Consider the following 19,588-nt stretch of genomic DNA (forward strand, 5'->3'; position numbering starts at 1 on the left):
AAACAAGAGACAAAGACCAAAGAGCTTTTTTTTACTGCTCTTTTCCAAATTACATGTTAGAAAAAAAAAAAGTGAGACAGTGAAAAATAAAAAATGACAAGGTTTTAAGCTTCATCATCCTTTCTATTTTTTTCCCATAATCTCCTTTTTCCTTTTTAAATCCTCACCCATTCCACCCATTTCTCAGTCTTTTAAGTGCACACAGGATGTTACAAGTAGCAAAGCCCAGAGGACAGATTTTGGTTATTACATTTGAAAAGAATCTAAAGCAACTAGAGCAATTAGTCATCAATAAAATACTTTCAACTAAATAAAATTAATCTCGGTACTGTTCCATATAGAAAATCTTGCCTAAGGCAACCTTTCCTGATAGAAATGCTACAATCTTCATGTCAGTCCTGACTTTAATGCCACTATTTGTATTAGAGAAAGCATTATTCACACAAGGCAAGGTAAGACTGAGTTAAATCACAGTGATTAATTTGCTTGCGGGGTAAAGCTGAATTAAAAAAATCTATAAAACTAAATATGTGGAAATGATAGAAGGAAATGTCAATAATTGGGGCGAAGGTTCTTCTCTAATTAGCTGCAATGCATCATTAAGTTCTATTGTACTAGCAACTGAAAAAATTCTCACTGTTTCAAAACAGAACTAACAAGAGAAGCATTAGAACAAAGACATTTGACTTTGTACATTTCAATCTTTTTCAGTATATACTCATAGTTAAATCTGATAACAACCAACATTAATAAAATATCTGAAAGAGACTATCAACAAAATGTGAGATAAGAAACATAGCAAGACAAAGTATCTGGCTTACTGAGGAAGTCGAATAGAGGTCTCTGACATCAAATATAAGATAATTGTTAACATTCAGATGCTATTTACTAAAGCTACATCCTCAAATACATTCATATTGCTAAGATTGTTAATTACAGTATTTATTTGATTACTATCATCAATCTTTCATTTCCTTTTCCCCACCGTTATATTTTAACAAGCTCAATCAATTTTATTCTTATTCTCAAAAAAGCCTATAGTACAGATGAATATGTGATAGATAGATGATAGATAGGTAGATAGATAGATGATAAATAGATAGATAAATAGATAGATGATAGATAGATAGATAGATAGATAGATAGATAGATAGATAGATGATAGATAGATAGATAGAAAGATGATAGGAAGCTTTATTATGAAAGCCATACAAGCTCGAAAGCTGCTGTACGGAGAATATACTATAATGGGACAGACCAGTTGTTTGGCTATACAACAGGAGATGGCAATGGAGTGGCGAGCGCTGGAGGTGGAACCAGCAAGATTTGGAGGTTTTAACGTGGGGAGGTTTGTGTAAGCAACTGAGGGGTGGAGTTTCCATTAACTGCTTTAGGGAAGAATGTCCATGGTGCACGTTTATGGGAGACGATGATGAGGAATTCAGTTCTGGACAGCTTCCCTGGATGTGAGTAGGCAGCTGGATAGGGGAGTCTGTAGTTCAAGAACAGATCCGAGATGAGTGTCTGTATTTGGGCAGTGTTAGCATACATTTTTAAAGTCGTAAGATTGTATGATATCACTGAAGGAGAGAAGGTGAACAGAAAAGGGAAGAGGCACAAGGACTGAGCTCTAGAATATCCCCCAGTTTAAGATATTATCTTGGTCAAACTGCTTTCAAGAAATGCCACACGAAATTACACACAAACCAGAAATATATGATAGTGTCAGTCACTACAGGCTTTGCTAAAAGTGGGCATTATCTTTGTCCATTTGACATATTAGAAATGGCCTCTTGTTTCAATATTTATTTATTACAAGTTAAAATAATATTTTATATGTTTATTACTAATTTGTATTTTTGTATATTTATATAAATAAACTATGTACTTAGCTCATCTTTCTCCTCAGGTATTGTAATTCTTATTCATTTACAAAATCACTTTACATATTAAGGTAATTAACCTTTCACTTGTGATATTTGTTGCAAATACTCTATCTTGTTTTCATTTTCATGGTTTCTGGTATGAAAGGTTTTACATTTTTTTTGTCAGCACGTTATTTTATTTTTTCTTTTTTTTTAATAATAATTTTTTATTATGTTATGTTAGTCACCATACAGTACATCCCTAGTTTTTGATGTCAAGTTCCATGATTCATTACTTACGAAAGGTTTTACATTTTTTAGCCAGATCTATTCATCAGTTACTTCGTTATGTATTCCATTGCTTTAATAGAGATAAATTAAACATGGTCCCATATTTTCCTTTTACTAGTTTGTGGTTTCTTATTTTTTACATGTAACTCAGTCCATCTGATATTTATGTTAGGCCATGCAGGAAACCCTTATTAAATATTTTCTGAGATTTTTAGCTCATTTTATAATTATATTAAATAATATATCAATTCCTTCTTTATGATACGTCCTTTAACTTACATTCAGTTCTTATCTATAGTAAAATCTAGTTCTGAGATATTTATTCCCACTCTTTGCTTTGGCTAATAATTCTTGTGTCTATACTTTGATACTTCATTATCATATTTTAAAGTTCTATGTTATGTACACTATTTATTTGTCAAATTACTGAATGCCTAACAGGAATGTGGCTCTTCTGCTCTGGTTGGAGTTTTTCTACTAAACCAGAAAGTTGAATGACAATTTTTGTTTTCTTTTTGTTCAGTAGAGCATATAGTGTGCCAAGGATGCATTTTTTTAACACTTTTACTTAAATTCGAGTTAGGTAACACACAGTGTAATATTAGTTTCCGGCGTACAATGTAGTGATTCAGCACTTCCATACATCCCAGAGCTCCTCACCACAACTGCACTCCTTAAACCCCATCACCCACCGATTCACCCATCCCTCCCTCGGCCCTCTGGTAACCATGAGTTTGTTCTCTATACTTCAGAGTCTGTTTCTGTAAGAATGCATTTTTAAATTCATCATTGACTATACAATTCATGCGAATCTCTTGTAACTGTCCCAGGCCCAGACTTTGGTGTATATCCCTTTATTAACAGTTCTGTTACAGCTAGTTCTCACACATTGGGGTGGGGATTTTCTTAATAGATGGGGAAAAATCGATACAGGCATGGAGAGTTTGCTGCCACATTAAGTTAAACTTTAGATATCTTTTATACATGCACAACAAACCTTTCATATTTGCCAGTTTTTTAACTCTGCTTCCCCCTTTAGTCAAAAACTACTCTTTCTGGATTCCCCATTCAGTTAGAAAGCACATTTGTGACTTTTTTCTTATCCAAAAGCTAATACACTTTAGTATTTTGACTTATTTAAGAATCTTTTCATTTGAACTAACATTTTATTTTACCTTTAATATTAGCCTCCCAATCTTTTTTTCCTATTACTCCACTTTCTGTGGATACTCTACTAATCAGAAGTACATTTCTGTGACCACAATAATGAACAAGCAAACCAAACAAAAACAAAAACAAAAAACAAAAAAACCCCAAAACAAAAAACCCATGGTAAATACTAGGAACCCAGAAACTGTTTCCTGCTGCATGGTGTGTCCACTTCCAGACTCAACTACATCAGGAAGCAGACAGGTGCACAGGTCCACTGAAAGAGACCTCAGCTTGTGAGAATCTAATCGGCTTCCTTCCTGAACTAACCCAGCACCTGGGAATACAGAGAACAGGGACTCAAAAAATCTGCCATGTAACAGCTCTGTGGCATAGGAAATGGGTCAGTCTCTTTTCAAACGAAAAGCGCCCTTATTCAATCATCTGGCTGATGCTTTCTGCCAGCTACCATGTGCCCCCACTGCATTTTCCGAAAGGAAAAGCTTCTGACTGAGATGGTGATCAACAGGGTATATAGACCATTGCCTCTCGATCTCAGTTTCACTGAATGTGGACCTCCAAGAACATCATGCATTTAATGTCTTCAACACTGAGTCCCACCTGTGTCCCTGAGAAAGATTCTCCTCCTTCTCAAGATACCCTCCCTACAACCATATAATGTTTGGTTCAGGCATAAATAAATCAAATTCCACAGAACGTAGTTTGTCCTTTTCCTGTCTGTAGTCATACATTCCATTTTACTAGCCATTTAACTAGGAAATTGATACTGCAGCTTGTAAGATTCATTGAAAGAGGGAGAAATCTCATCCTCTTTCAGGATTCCTCGAATAATTTCCCCCCCTTCCGCCAAGCATCTCACCTGCACTTCCTCTGAAGGCCTCCCTCCCCCAAGTCTTCCATGTCTGACCCCTAATTATACCCTCAACCAGCTGCTCCTAACAACAGCTGTTCTGGCTTAAAACTACCTCAGTGAAATTCCTCCAGCTGAACATCAACTTTGCTCATTTGCTCTTTCCCTTTGACAATGAAAGGTGCTTACTGAACAGACCTTAAAGAAAAACTCCAAGTCAACATGATATGATTAAAAGAACAAATCGAGTTTGTGGGAAATGGCAAGGAAAGTAATGTACTAAGTGGTCATCACGTCAAAATTCAGTACCTAAAAATAATTGCCTCCACGGATGCTTGTAAAGCAAAAGAGCTCCAGATGGGTTTTCTTGAAAACTCATGTGCAGTCTCTTTGTCCTCCCCTCATATTGGATGTGAATCGCTGGGTGTAGGACGTGGGAATTTATTTTTTTAATTTGGTTTTGTTTATTTTAAGGAGGACTTTGGGTCCTTCTTTTCTAATATAAGACGGGAAAAATTAGAAGAGGTTTCATGAAAAGACAAGCAAGAAATTAGAAATGTCAGATGAGTGGGGAGGTAGTATTCACTTCATAGATTTGTGTAAGGAAAAGAGAAAAATAAAGAATTTTATGTTGCTTTGTAAACACATGTGAGAGAGGGAAGAGATTTAAGTGGAGGACAGCATAGAAGACATATAACTTTTTTTCTTTATAAGCAAGGAAGCTTCTTTCTAAATTTTAAATGGGCAAAAAAGTCAAACGAGAAATCAATAATAAAACTGACCAGGAGAGATGGCAGCATCATTACTTTTAGAGGAATTCAGCAAATTACTTTGAGTGGTAATGAGTGTTTTAGGGAAATGGAGTAATCAGTTGTTTTCAGAAACCAAAATTTCTAAATTGATGATTAATGGTTGAGTGCTTTGCCCCTTCTAAGCACTCAATACATACTACGATTGATTGATACGTCGCTTATGAAAAACAGAGGAACACTTATGAAGCAATTATACAAGCAATGTATGAGTGGGAAAGCTACAAGACTCTGAAGAGCCTACTGAAATGGAAAATAAATAACAACAACAACAACAATAACCCATACCTTCTCTGTGTCAATGCCTTTTGACATGGACCACGTTGAGACAATATAATCCATGACTCGTTCACTAAGGCCTTTGGGGACCTGATAAAGTTTCAGAAAATCCCGCACATTATTCAGCATCTCGTGGTAGCGGTTGGTGTTGGCATACATTTGCTGGAAAATTGTGGTAACGTTTCCAAAAATAGTTGCATAAAGAAGAGCTGAAAGAGAAGAAATAATGAAAATATAATGAATATCCCAAGTGAAAAATAAATATGAATATTTATTAACCAAGGAATCATTTGTCAGAGATGTCTTTATAAACTTCTAGAGATTAATGCATGTTAACCCCTGAGAAGAGTGCCTGGAATTTGGTATTCACTCAGTAAATGTTACCTTCAGTCTGAGAAACGTGACGTCGTGAGTCTGTGCCATCCCAGTCCACGTGGCAAAACATTAGAGGGGCTAATCAACTTCCTAAAGAATTAGATAAGCCAGAGCTATAATTTGCCTGAGGAATTCTAGCCTTATGACTAAAGATATCCTGCTGCCTTGTCCTCCTGAACCAAGCCGCATCAATTTAAATTTTCCAGGAATTGATGATCTGGTTTAGAAATGTATGCTCTTTTGCACTGCTTGCTGCTTCCAGCTTTTTGGAATACTTCTCTGCTAACAAATATTTTTAACAGAACATCAGAAATATAGGGAGTAAAGACAAATTAAAGAGTTCCATTTTTTAAAATAAGGAAACAGGATTGGAATAAATAGCTAAACTAAAACTTTGCAAGTGTCTGAAAATTCCAGTTATTAAACTCATGTTTAATATCATGTTTAGGGGCACCTGGGTGGCTCAGTCAATTAAGCATCTGCCTTCAGCTCAGGTCATGATCCCAGAGTCCTGCCCCTTCCCCCCACTCATATATGTGTGTGTGCGTGAGCTCTCTCTCTCTCAAATAAATAAAATCTTTAAAATAATAATAATAATAATATAATGTTAAATCCCAGCATTGTAAGTTTTTTTATTCCATCATTTTAAAGCCAACTTGCAGATCACTGTTACTTATCTACAGAGCCCTATGAATGCAGGATTTTTTAATGCCCCTGACTGCTACCCCCTCTCTCAACCCATAATTCACCAACTCTTCTCTCTCCAGATGTGGTCGGGCTACTAATGTTGACCTCATCTTGTAAAAGCTTTTAAAAACAATTGAGTTCAGCCCAAACTCAACATACCTCCAATCCCACCCACCCCACCCTATCCTGTCCTTCTGGCCATCCTTGCTTGGCAACAAGCTCTTTTGAAAAGGGGTGGTATTTTATTCCCCTTAATGTTCATAAACACGGTGTTTAGCAACCACATACTTTCCATAAGCATTTCACAAATAAGTGGAGTATCAACCAGCGGTCACTTCCATTCTACATCCTCCAAGCATTTGAAAAATAGTACGGTCTGTTTCATCCTGCAGTTTCATCAGCCAAATTCCGTTTAATGACAGTGATATAAAATCAAGCTAGTAGGGGCACCTGGGTGGCACAGCGGTTAAGCATCTGCCTTCGGCTCAGGGCGTGATCCCGGCGTTATGGGATCGAGCCCCACATCAGGCTCCTCTGCTATGAGCCTGCTTCTTCCTCTCCCACTCCCCCTTGCTTGTGTTCCCTCTCTCACTGGCTGTCTCTATCTCTGTCAAATAAATAAATAAAATCTTTAAAAAAAAAAAAATCTTTAAAAAAAATAAATAAATAAATAAAATAAAATCAAGCTAGTAAAGCAACTTCAGAACCTTAATCCATTTTCAGAAATCATTCCTTTTTTTTTAAGAAAAGTTGTTCTTTCAATACAACAAATTATAAATGTACTATATGGTGACTAACATAATAAAAAAATAAAATAAAAAATAAGAAATAAATTCCTGGAAAAAATAAATAAATTTACAATAGAAAGCTGTGATTTTATAAGCATTTACTCAGTCGTTCTTTTGTTGTTATTTAGGGATTTTGATGCCAGTTCAGAACAATTTTTAAGACCCACGATATTTTGTTGAAACTGAGTAGGAAACAAGGCAACTTTCTCGGGTCCCCTACCTCTTCAGGAGTTTTGTACTGTATCACTTTACTATTGCCCAATAATCCTTGCTTTGCTAAAACACAACACGAGCACGTATTGCATGGAGCGCAGGGTGTTATGCACAAAAATGAATCATGGAACACTTCATCAAAAACTAAGGACATATTGTATGGTGACTAACATAACATAATAAAAAATCATTTAAAAAGAAATAAATAAAATTCTATTAAAACTTTAAAAAATAATTAAAAAAATAAAACACAACACGAAACAAAACTGAGTAGGAACAATATAGTGCTGACATTTCTCAACTGGGAATTTATTTATTTATTCATTCATTCATTTATTTCCAGTGTAGTTAACATACGCTTAGGTTCAGGTGTACAATATAGTGATTCAACAATTCTATACATTACTTGGTGCTCATCAAGGTACGTGTGCTCTTAATCCCCTTCACCTGTTTCACCCATCCCCCTACCCACTGCCCCTCTAGCAACCAACAGTTTGTTTCTTCTCTATAGTTAAAAGTCTGTTTTTTGATTTGTCTCTTTTTCTTCTTTGTTCATCTGTTTTGTTTTTTAAATTCCACATATAAGTGAAATCATATGGTGTTTGTCTTTCCCTGACTGACTTACTTCACTTAGCATATACTCTCTAGCTCCATCCATGTTGTTGCCAATGGCAAGATGGGTCTTTAAATCTTGGAATATTTATATTTAATAACAAAAACCAAAAAAAGTAGGTAATCAGAGATTTAACATCTCTATTCCATCATTGTTGGTATCAGGAAAGACAAATAAAGAAAAGTAAACAAATTAATGGCAGATGAATCATATAACAAAATACAGAAGTTTTCATTTTCAGAAAAGAGAAATAGAGAATTTATGTTTTTAAATAATGAGCATTTCAGAAGTTAATGAAATAATGCTACAATCATCTTTTTGAATAGTGTTCAGCTATTACAAGTTGTCAATAAATATCACAGAACTACCTATTATTTTGACATGTTCAGCTTGTTTGGCTCCCTAAAATGCTTGCAATATGCTGTATCTGCCAGAGTGTCTTACTTCTGCCTTTTAGTTTAACAAATTACCACACATTTCATCGTTTTGGGTGCATTAAATATGCACACATTCTGCTCATATAAAAAGTTTAAGCACTAAAATATGAATAAAACTGCCAAAGTATTAAAAGTGTGCAGCATTAATAAATGAAGAGTATAATCAACATCCATGAAGTTTGGCATGTTACAAAGACACCCACTTCTGCTTCCCACCTTCCTGGAAGTGTGGCGGCTTGCACTGGGTAGGACGAAACAAAGTCAGAATTTAAGGCAAGACTTTCAATTATATGTATCTGTATTTAAAAAAAAAATTTTTTTTACTTTGAAATAAGTTGCAAAAAACATGCAGAAAGTTCACCACGTACCCACATGCTGCTTCTCACCATGATGACATCTTACACAACTAAAGACATTTATCAAAACCAGGCAACTGAAAACAGCACAATACAATTAACAAGACTCTGGAGCTTACTCATGCTTCCCCATTGTTTTACATGCACTCATTTTTTGGAATATAATTTTATAAAATTTTACCACATATACAGATCTGTGTAATACATCTATATTTTTGAAAAGAGAAACTACTTCTTCCTTAAAAATCTTTTCAATGCTTAGGACTAGCATACATTTCAAAGACCACAGTTAGGGCAAGCAACAATATTCCGCAGCAAGCAATAACACTGCTTCCCGCCGCAGTCTGTGTTCCCAGGATAAATGTGCACATCGCTGTGTCGTGTGTGTTTGCCAACATGTCTGTTCTTTTTGAGTAGGGGCCACACCCGGAGTGCAGCCCAATGTGGGGTCCACACTCATGACCCTGAGCTGAGATCAATACCTGAGCTGAGATGAAGTGTAGGACACTTAACCCACTGAGCCACTCAGGCACCTCCAAAATGTCTATTTTTAATAGCCCTTATGTTTGACAACAATGTGGTTATCATCAACCAATATTTCCTTTTTTATCTTATAGTACTTTTCTAATCCCTTGGAGGACCTTTGGTTCTCCCTCTCATTCTGCCTTGAATAGGACACAACAGATGACCCCAAAAGGTTTTAATAACTGAATCTTTAAAAACCGTTTGGGTCTTAGTTTGGGGAGGGGCAGCAGTATTTCATATCCAAAAAAGAACTTTTAATTTACAACACCCTCTTTCTGACAACCAAATGTACTTTTTATCTCAGTAAATTGCGAAGCCACACCTAGCTGCTCAGACCAAAAGCTACAAAGTCATCCTTCAATTCACTTTTTGACTCATCTCCTATACCTAATCCATCAACAATTCCTGTTGGCTCTACCTTCAGAATATAGGCTCAGTTCAGTCACTGCTCACTGACTTTACCAACATCCCTGCATCGTCTTTATGAGCACATGCTTTTCCACTGGCTAGCTGTGTGTCTATGGGCCAGTTACTCTCTAGGCTTCTATTTCTTCACTTATAACTTAAAAGTTACACAAGAATCTTCACAAAGGGGTTGTGTTAAATGAGATAACTCAAGGGGTGCCTGGGTGGCTCAGAGGGTTAAGTGTCTGCCTTCAGCTTGGGTCATAATCTCAGGGTCCTGGGATCGAGCCCGGCATCAGGTTCCCTGCTTGGCGGGGAGCCTGCTTCTCCCTCTCCCTCTACTATTCCCCCTGTTCCCCCTGCTTGTGCTCTCTCGCTCTCTCTGTCAAATAAATAAATAAAATCTTTTTAAAAAATGAAATAACTCAAATAAAACAGTTTTAAAAAGAGAATCCTGTAGGAAGCAACCCTCCATGAAGTGTTATGTCTTACCACCACCACCACCACCACCATCATCACCGTCACCATCATCATCATCATCAAAATAGCTGGCAAACAATTTTTCACACAGCAGAAAGAATAATCTTTTTTTAAAAAGAATGAAATGATCGTGGCCCTCCTCTACTTAAAACCTTCCCATCATAGGACTTAAATCCAACTTGGTAATGGTCCAAGGACACCTATAATCAGAGCACTACTGATCTTAACTTCCAACCTGCCCTCACTCCCCTGCTCCAGTCACACTAGGCATCTTGGTGCTGCTGAGACACACCACAGTCATTAACGCGTCAGCACACTTCCACTAACTGTTCTTCTGCCTGGAGCACCCTTCTTCAAGATCCTCACCTTTCCTCTCCTCGTTCAGCTATCTGCTTAAAACCCAGCTCATCACGGATGGCCTCCACGACTACCTTTTTAAACAGTCCCTCTCTCCAGGATCACTCTCCATTACCTTACTACACCTACGTTCTTAATCTTATTTATCAGCTTATTTATTTACTTATTTATTTCTTTACTCACTTACTTATTTATCTATCTTCCCCACTAGAAATGCAAATTCCATGAGTGCAGGGATAGGCTTTGTCCTTTTCGCTTACTGCTGTATTTCAGGCTTTGTTCTTTGTGCTCCCTGCTGTATTTCTAGAACATAGACCAGGTTCTGGAACATAATAAGTGTTCAAATATTTTTTCCGGTATATTCTCACACCAAAAACCTAAGAAACAGTTTTTCAGAAACATCCATTTTGCTAATCAAAGTCTCACTACTGGTGGTACAAAAACACAGAAGGAATACACATTATTAACGTGAGTAGGAGAATAAAATATTTAGAAGCTTAGGTGGCACACGCCCTGGCTATATTAAGATAATAAATAAATTAGGAAGGCCCATTATCATTCATCAAACATGAATGACCATGCTTGGTCTGGCCAGTTTTGTAGAGGCCTGTTACATAATTTTACCCTTTGAATGCAATGCTATATAGTCAATTTACCTACTTTACTAATAGTAATTAGGCCCATTTATCAAAATTTGATAAGCCTCTTTTTATATGCACTCCCATAGCCTTTCAGGCATAAGACAACTTTAGACAAGCTACTTTTGCAAGCTTATCATCGTTAAAGTCTTGGTAATTCTGGCATACAGATGGGTAATTATCTTATCTAAAAAGTCTTATATTTTCCTGTTCACACAAAGAAATTATTTTGAAGATAATTATGGTAGATTAAAGATGGCCACAAATCTCTGACACCTCTTCCATTGACAGGCAGGGTCTCCAACCTTCCCTTTGAATCCAGGCATACTCTATGACTGACCGATAGAATACAGTTACTATGCTCATATGCCAGTATCTGGGCCGTGGCCTTAAGAAACTAGAAACTTCCAATTCCTTGCTGTTGGAATGCTTGCTCTTGGAATGCAGCTTCCATGTTGTGAGGGAGCCCAGGCATTCTTCTAGAGAGGCCTACATGAAGGGCAATCAAGGCACCCAACCAATAGCCATAGCCGAGCTCCCAGCTAAGCACTGGCCTTAAACCGAACAATTTAAAATACTGATATGAGAAGACATTGCTGGTAACACTTAAGGCTATATCAGTGATTCAATAATCACTTTCCTTTCTATTTCTATTTCTACTTAATAATGATAGTTAAGACATTAAGGAGGAGAGTTTGGTTGCCTAGTCAGTTAAGCGTCCGACTTGATTTTGGCTCAGGTCATGAAATCCAGACCCACATTGGGCTCCATGCTGACTGCTTGGGATTCTCTTTCTCCTTCTGCCCCTGCCTGTTCCCCTGAATGAGCACTCTTGTGGACATGCACACACACACTCTCTCTCAAAATAAATAAGTAAAATCTTTTTTAAAAATTATAAAAGATATGAAGTAAAATGTTCCATCAATCTATAACTATGTGTGCAGCACACAGCTTGACAACATCAGCTAACCAGCTATGCCTGTGCCTGAGCCAACTAAGAAGTGGATTTTCCAGACCCACTCAAGCCACCACAGCTGATACCACAAGGACCAGAAATAAGTCATAACCTCCTATCCATGCATAAATTCGATTCAAGAGTAAAATAAATGGATGTTCTTATTTTAAGCTGCTAAGTTTGATTAGTTTTATGAATAAAATAATTTAAATCTTAATAAAACAGACTGATTCTCAACAGGACAGAGAACCTGGGGGATGGGGGGAGTGAGTTCCTTACAATGCACATCAGAGCTCAATAGTATATTTTAGGAGACACTTTTAAAATATTTAATATACTTTATATGTTAAAATTCTAATATAATATAAACATTAAGGTCATGAATGTTTAATGTTTTCAAAAGGAGGCATAGATTAAAAGACTGAATAATGCCATCATCACTAATCACAGATTTCATTACTCATTGAACATTGTTGAATTCAGCAGGTATTTATTGAACATCTATTTTATACCAGCCACTACACTAGCCACTAAGAAAATGATGATAAAAAGACAGACGTAATTCCTGCTCTCAAGTAGTAGCACTGTTTTCTACGGAAAAGTATAGTCTTTAATTGTTCCAAATCACATTCTCAAGGCTAATGATCTTTTCCTTTTCATAGGCTACAAAAATTCACAAATAAACTTACAGCCAGTCCAAGTATATAAAATAAATATATTTTTTTCTCATGGTTAAATTATTTGCAAAGTGAAACAAAAATCTATGTTCAGTGAATTAACTGTAACTCAGCTTCCCCTCTTAGGAGCTTCTCATGAAAACAGATTAAGATGATGATATCTGGGTCTCTGAAGGAATTACATTCTCCGGTCGCTTCATTCTGCTTGCTCCTTAGGTCAAGCTGCATCCATTCATCTCATTAATGATTTGTACTTTTTAGACTTTTTGTGACTGTTCATGATGACATCCAACATTTACTTTTCCTAATTACCTTCTTATAAATCTTGGCAAGTAAACACTAGCCTTAGAATGAGCAATTTAAAATGCTGCAATGAAAATGCGTTTCTGATAACCTTTAAACCAAGTAGGTGGTTTAACCATCATTTCCTTTCTATTTACATTCTATTACATTCACTAAAGTCCATCCTTAATAATGATATTTAAGAAGGAAAATGTTCCATCAATCTGTGAATGTATGGGTAGCTCTCAGCCTGTTAAAACATATGAAATGACTCCTGTTGGTCTTAGGACAAAGTGAAGAAACCTGTGGCTTCAAAGTCTTCCTCTCCTTCCAGCTCTCTCATAATGACTCCTGGTTTCCCTGAATGCTCTTTTGCAATGACCCAAATATGTAGGCACCTTCTAGGCATCCACTTATGAGCAGATATTTTCTCTTTTCCAGTCTTCACTTAATCTACGCCCCACTCCACTTAGTACCTGAAATGTGCCAATTATCCAGTTAGAAATGAATCTTATTACTTTATGTTAAATATTAAAAACTATTTAATATACTATCTCTCTAAGAGATATTGGAATTTTGAAGGGAGGAATTCCAGTTAATACAATGAGTTGATTAAATCATTATTTGAATTAAATGCCAACTAGTGAGATGAATTGGGACACGCAGGGACAATTTTTAGAACTTAGCAAATTATAGCATAATATTGGACAGATTGCATCAGCTTATAGATGATCCCATGAGTACCATAACAACTGACTTCATCAAAATACTCTCAATAATTACATGGCAATGATTATTGCTATTATTTCCTATATACCCTAAAGAGTCACTTAACTTTATGAAATTAATACATATAATAATAACAGAAAACTCTGTCAATCAATTACTAATATAACATCAAAGATTGAAGAAAGGGAGGGAGATGAATGGAAAGATGTAAGAGGGTTGTTCATTCAGAAGAACTCCAAGAAATTGAAGTTCAAGTAAAAACAAAGAATCAAAGGATCAAATAGCCTGATCTTCACTTAATCTTTCTGTGACAGTTACTGTATTTTTTATGGTAAGTAAACCCATCTTCTTTTTCTTTCTAATCCAGCAAAATTCATTTAGACTCCAATAAAATTAGTACACTTGCCTCGATTATATAGCTATAGAAGTTTTTGTAATTTTGATAAAGACTAGCTGGAAAATACAGAACGATGACTCTGAAATAAGAGGAATGATAATAATAGATTGATAAGAATAGATGCTCAATGAATACTGACCTCATCATTTCAGATTCCTTTATTATGAATCAAACAATAGTTCCTAAAAAGTATCAAGATATATCGGCAACCAGAGACAACCAGACATTAGGGTTATCTTTAGAGGCCCCCAGCCCCCTCCTAGTACCCATCTCTTCCCTCTCTTTGATATGCCCACTACCAGCCTGACCCCCCTTCTTACAGGGGCCTACCTCACTGTTTAGGACAGCACATCCTCCCAGTTGGTGCATTGCTCAGCTGATGCAAAGGTGAGATTAGTCACACACACACACACACACACACACACACACACACACACACACACACTTCAGAGGGAGCTGTCTTAGGTACTGAACACCATCTCAAGCAAGGGCTCTGCTGGATCCGCCATCCTTGGGACACTAGTCACTCTTGTTATGTTTCTCAGAAATTCTAAAGCCATCTTAGAAAGTGACAGAGGAAGGAGAAATGCGAAGAGGTTTGGAAATCAAAAGGCACACAGTCAGAGATTGTGGTGATGCAGAGTAACTCACACAAGCCCAAAAGGAAAGGAGATACTTTTATTTTGACATTCTTTTTCAAAAATCATAGTTATAAGAAAGACTAAAACTTCAGCTGAGTACAAATGACTAAAGGAAAATAAGATATGTTCATTTCAGGTGATGCCAAGCTAGGCAAAGGTCAGCACAAACACAAAAGGCAGAACACTGACTTGGAAAAGATAGCATGATGGACCTGTCTGTTTTTGCAATTAAGGAGATTTTTTTTTTTTTTTACTTTCTATGTCTAAAAATTGCTACTGTTTTGGTTTCTAGGAGTAACTGAAAGTATAAACTACATTTTATAAGTTACTTAAGTAATAACATGTGCTTCTAGTAATTCTATTTTGTTTCCAATTTTTTTTTCTCTGTTAAGTTAGGAGAAGGCACATTTTCTCCTTTTCTAATTTCTATTCACACACACACACACCCCCACAGAGTTCAATTATTACCTGATCTAATGAATAGATAATAATGATATAAGTTGTATTTTTCAGGATATTTATAAATTCTTATATTGTATCTTTCCTTTAAAAAAACTTTAAAACACAAAATAAGGAAACTATAATGATAAGATTCAGACTATAGCAGTTCAATGATTTTGACACAGGAATTTTCCTATGCCCCTCAAATTATAGAATGCCAAGACCAACCTGCTTTACCTAGTTATAAGTTCAGTTTTATGAGCTACATGAAAAAATAGAGGGAAAATAAAGTGAGTTCAGAATTGTGTAATTAAGGTGAAAATGGAATTTCTTTTACTTATGTCTCTTCTCTTTATTTTGTACTAGATACACATTTTAGTTGCTTTTTGGTACTCTTTGATTTTCAGTAATGATATCTGCAAGTCATTTTTGTAATCTTTAGCACCAGAATATAAAAAGAAACAATAAGTAGAGAGTAACATTAAATCACTTACTCTTTCTATGTATCTATAAAGTGGGTTTTACTATCATGCTTACATTAAAACGGAAGCACCAGACATAGTATTTGAATAATATTAAGATACCTTTTTGCCCAAACAAAAGTATTATTGATCCAAGATCCAAAAGTGAAGCGGCACTGACAAAAACCTGAGGGCTCCTAAGAGCAGTACCTGTGGAACGGCCAAGAGCTCCTCATATACTCTTGCAACCTGTCTTCTTGCTGACCCTCAATACAATTCATTCTCACTTCCAAATCTTCGCTCATGCAACTCCGTTGTGGTGGATTTCAAAATATGACCACAATTTTTTTCCACCTTGATATGCACATGTCTTTGCATTGAGACTTTATTGCTTCTCTACCACAGGTGGAATCTATTTCCTTTACTCCGGGCTGGCGTTGTGACTTCCAACAGAATGTGGCATAGATGATATCATGCAACTTTGCTTTTGATTTATGGTATATATAGAAACATGACTAGAAGGATGTTTACAAAATGTTAATAGTTGCTATATTTGGGCAATAGAATTTGTGGCAATTTTTGTGTTCCTTAAACTAGTCTACGTTTAAATTTTTACAATAAGCATGTACCATTTTCACAAAAAGAATAAGTTATTTGCAGTTTTAGAAAGGACAGAGCTATAAATCTCTTTAAAGGATAATTAGGTCAGTCCCCAGGTGACATATTCATGAAAAGTCATTAAAAACCCAAGATGCTAATGGTGATAGCAAATCTTTATTTAGTTCTTATTATGAGCCTTATATACGTTATCTCATCAAATTCACACAATCACCCTAAGTTACTATTTTATCCTCACTGTAAACATAAGAAAACAAATTCAGGAAATTAATCTGCCCAAAGTCAGGTTAGAGCTTCAGTCTCAGTAACTATACAACCTAACACCCTTATCAGCTTTAATGTTGATATTGCAAATGATTATCATCCTGTCATATCAGACCTCTTATACCCAATGTTAGCTGTTTACTAATCATTGATCTGACCAAAAGTTCTTAAACAGGAACAGCAGATCTCAAAGAATCAAATACTCCCAGGGTCTACATTATAGGTCAACTAGAAATAGGATGCACTCATCACTAAACTATGATATGCGTACATGAATACAGACAAGAAACCCTTAAATCTGCTATGATTGCCACAATATCCAAATGGTCATTTAATGCAGTAGAAAACAAAATTTATTGATTAATATCCCTGTAACATAAAAGGAAAATTCTAGTTAATGTTGCTTATGCTTATTCACTATTATAAACTATTACATACTATGATACATATTGATACTAATCAGGCATTCATCTTTATTTTGACAGAATTAAAAATTCAAGAAAATTGGATATACACTTAACTGACAGAATGGAATTTCTAATTTGTGACTCTGAGAAGGCAAAATACCCAGGGGACATGAGCAATACAAATCTAACACTTAGTCTCCCCATATCCACCTCACATTGTACATTCTTAAATGTACTTTAAATGTATCCTTTGATCCTCCATTATAACCTAGTTTAGATGCTGTGTCATCACTTCACAATGATTGTAATGACCTTCAGCTGGACACCTCCTTCTATTTTTCTCAATTATTACGGTCAGCCCACTGAACTCAGCAATAAATAAATATCTTTTATCAGCCATCTTTGAACCCTTTCTTTAAAGAAGTGGCCAGAGTAACTTGTCCAGTCTAGAAATCCATCTGCTTGTCACTATTCTCCTTCTTCCCTTTTATCTGGAAACTACACAAAACATCAAGTTTTGAAGCCAGGTAAACAGCACTTTGGGTGGTGGAGTGAAGACTTTCATTTTGGAGCTGGGAAAGGAGATGAGATATTGTAAATTTCTTTCTGTGACCATTTCTCAACATATATGATCTATAGACCCTTAACATGGTGGAGATGTTACAACTTTCAAAGGTAAAACTGAACAATTTTATGAGGCAGACATTTTGATCAAGGGCACTACTGCTGCTAGTCGGTTAAATCCGACTCTTGATGTCAGGTCATGATCTCAGGGTTGTGAGATTGAGCCCCGTGCTTTGCTCTGCACTGGGCATGGACCCTGCTTAAAATTCTCTCTCTCCCTTTCTCTCTGCCTCTACCCCACCTCTCTCCCTCTTAAAAAAAAAAATAGCAACCCTACTGTTCTCTGGTCCATTGTTGACACTTCTCTCTGTAAGGGTCCTTTATAAAATCAGTTACTAAGAGTTTTTCATTCTGCCTTCAGATGAACTCTTATAGCTTCCTTTCTGTTAACATCTCAGATCCAGTCTTGTGATCCCATCGCTAGTTTAACCACAACAACCTCCTAACTGCTCTCCTTATCTCTGTTCTCCATTATAATACAGTGTGCACTTGGATACCTGGCAAAATCTCTTAAAATACTAAAATCTGTGATCCTGTCTTCCTCCTTAAAAATATTTAGTATCTGCACAAAGGCTATAAGGTGAAAAGGCACTCTGAGAGAAACTGTAGGATCTCTACAATGGGAAAAAGGATCTATCTGCCAGACTCAGTACTATTTTTCCCCCACATTTTATTTATCACTTCCCCAGACTCTGAGCTACTGAGAGTTAGAAACTATATCCTTTACTTTTTTTCAAACCAGGTCAGAGTTTTGCCTAGTGAATGAATAAATGAAAGTTAATTTAGCCTTCTATAAATAAGGGGACGAGAGGATTTCTCTGACTATGCGAGTATAATAGAACATTAGCATGACCAAATCTCTCTGGCTGCCTATACAGAGCATGAACAATCTTCCTACTTATGAGAATTTCATGTAATACATAGCAAACACTTCATCAAAGGCAAGGAATTATAATCCCTGAATGGATGTATTCTTTAAGCTTTTAAAGCCAGGGCCAGAATCATCTATTTCCTTCCAAATCCTCAAGAAGAATGGGTATTCTTCAACAAAAGTTGTGACCGACAAAAGTTGCTGACTAAGATGAAACTCTTACAACAGTGATAGGGACTCTGTCCCTTGTTTGGTAAAATTATACCATGAGTTTGTGTGAGCATAAAGACATTAAGTTTCATGCACACCGTCAAAACTTTTAAGGATGGTATTTTAGCCATTTTATAAATATAATTAGCCCCCCCATGCCTTGGCCATGGGTATTCATGAACATATCAAGCACACATGTATTAAGTGCTTACTGTGTGTAAACACAATGCTAGGCACTATGGGAGATACAGACATGTGCAATTTTATATATTTTTTTTTAATTTTTAAATTAACACTGAAAGCAATTTTGTTATAAAATTCTGTGTTCAGCAATGATTATGAATGTTCTCATATTCCTTAAAAATGTTCTTCAGCAAGGTATCAGAAATCTGACAAAATATCAACACAATAAGAATCCTGATCATTTAAATAATAATACATTGGGCAAAATGTTCAAGAAGAGTCGATAAGGTCAACACGGAACAGGTTGACCTTACTTTCCTATTTAGACTGTTCTACATTAAAATCACAGGTTAGTTTCATCATCACTGACTTAACACTGCCCTTGACAACTCTCATTACTCTCTTGGGTTTAAATAGTGCTATCTCCTTCACTTTTAGGACACACTGTTCCTCTCCTGGCTCTTGTTTCCTCCCTAATCTAAGCTGTCTGTCCAATTAATCATTCAAACCAACACACTCTGAGAGTAAAAGAGGGCATTCTCAATAGTTATGTTGGGGCAACAGAAGTTAGTCAATCTGTCCCAGGTTAACCTGGGACACTATGGGTCATTCCATTCTTTTTTTTTTTTTTAATTTTATTTTATTATATTATGTTAATCACCATACAGTACATCCCCGGATTCCGATGCA

The 19,588-nt window shown here is 36.1% G+C and overlaps 1 protein-coding gene across 1 annotated transcript in view; it reads right to left on the reverse strand.

The window, feature by feature from the left end:
- The window catches only part of KCNH5 (potassium voltage-gated channel subfamily H member 5), a 277,609-nt gene that overhangs the window by 92,494 nt on the left and 165,527 nt on the right, over nucleotides 1-19,588 (reverse strand). The window contains exon 8 of the mRNA XM_002914166.3: nucleotides 5,274-5,473. Coding sequence (XP_002914212.1) covers nucleotides 5,274-5,473 — 200 coding nt within the window. The remainder of the gene's footprint in view (nucleotides 1-5,273; nucleotides 5,474-19,588) is intronic.

Source organism: Ailuropoda melanoleuca, chromosome 14 (genome assembly GCF_002007445.2).
Source record: "Ailuropoda melanoleuca isolate Jingjing chromosome 14, ASM200744v2, whole genome shotgun sequence".
NCBI lineage: Eukaryota > Metazoa > Chordata > Mammalia > Carnivora > Ursidae > Ailuropoda > Ailuropoda melanoleuca.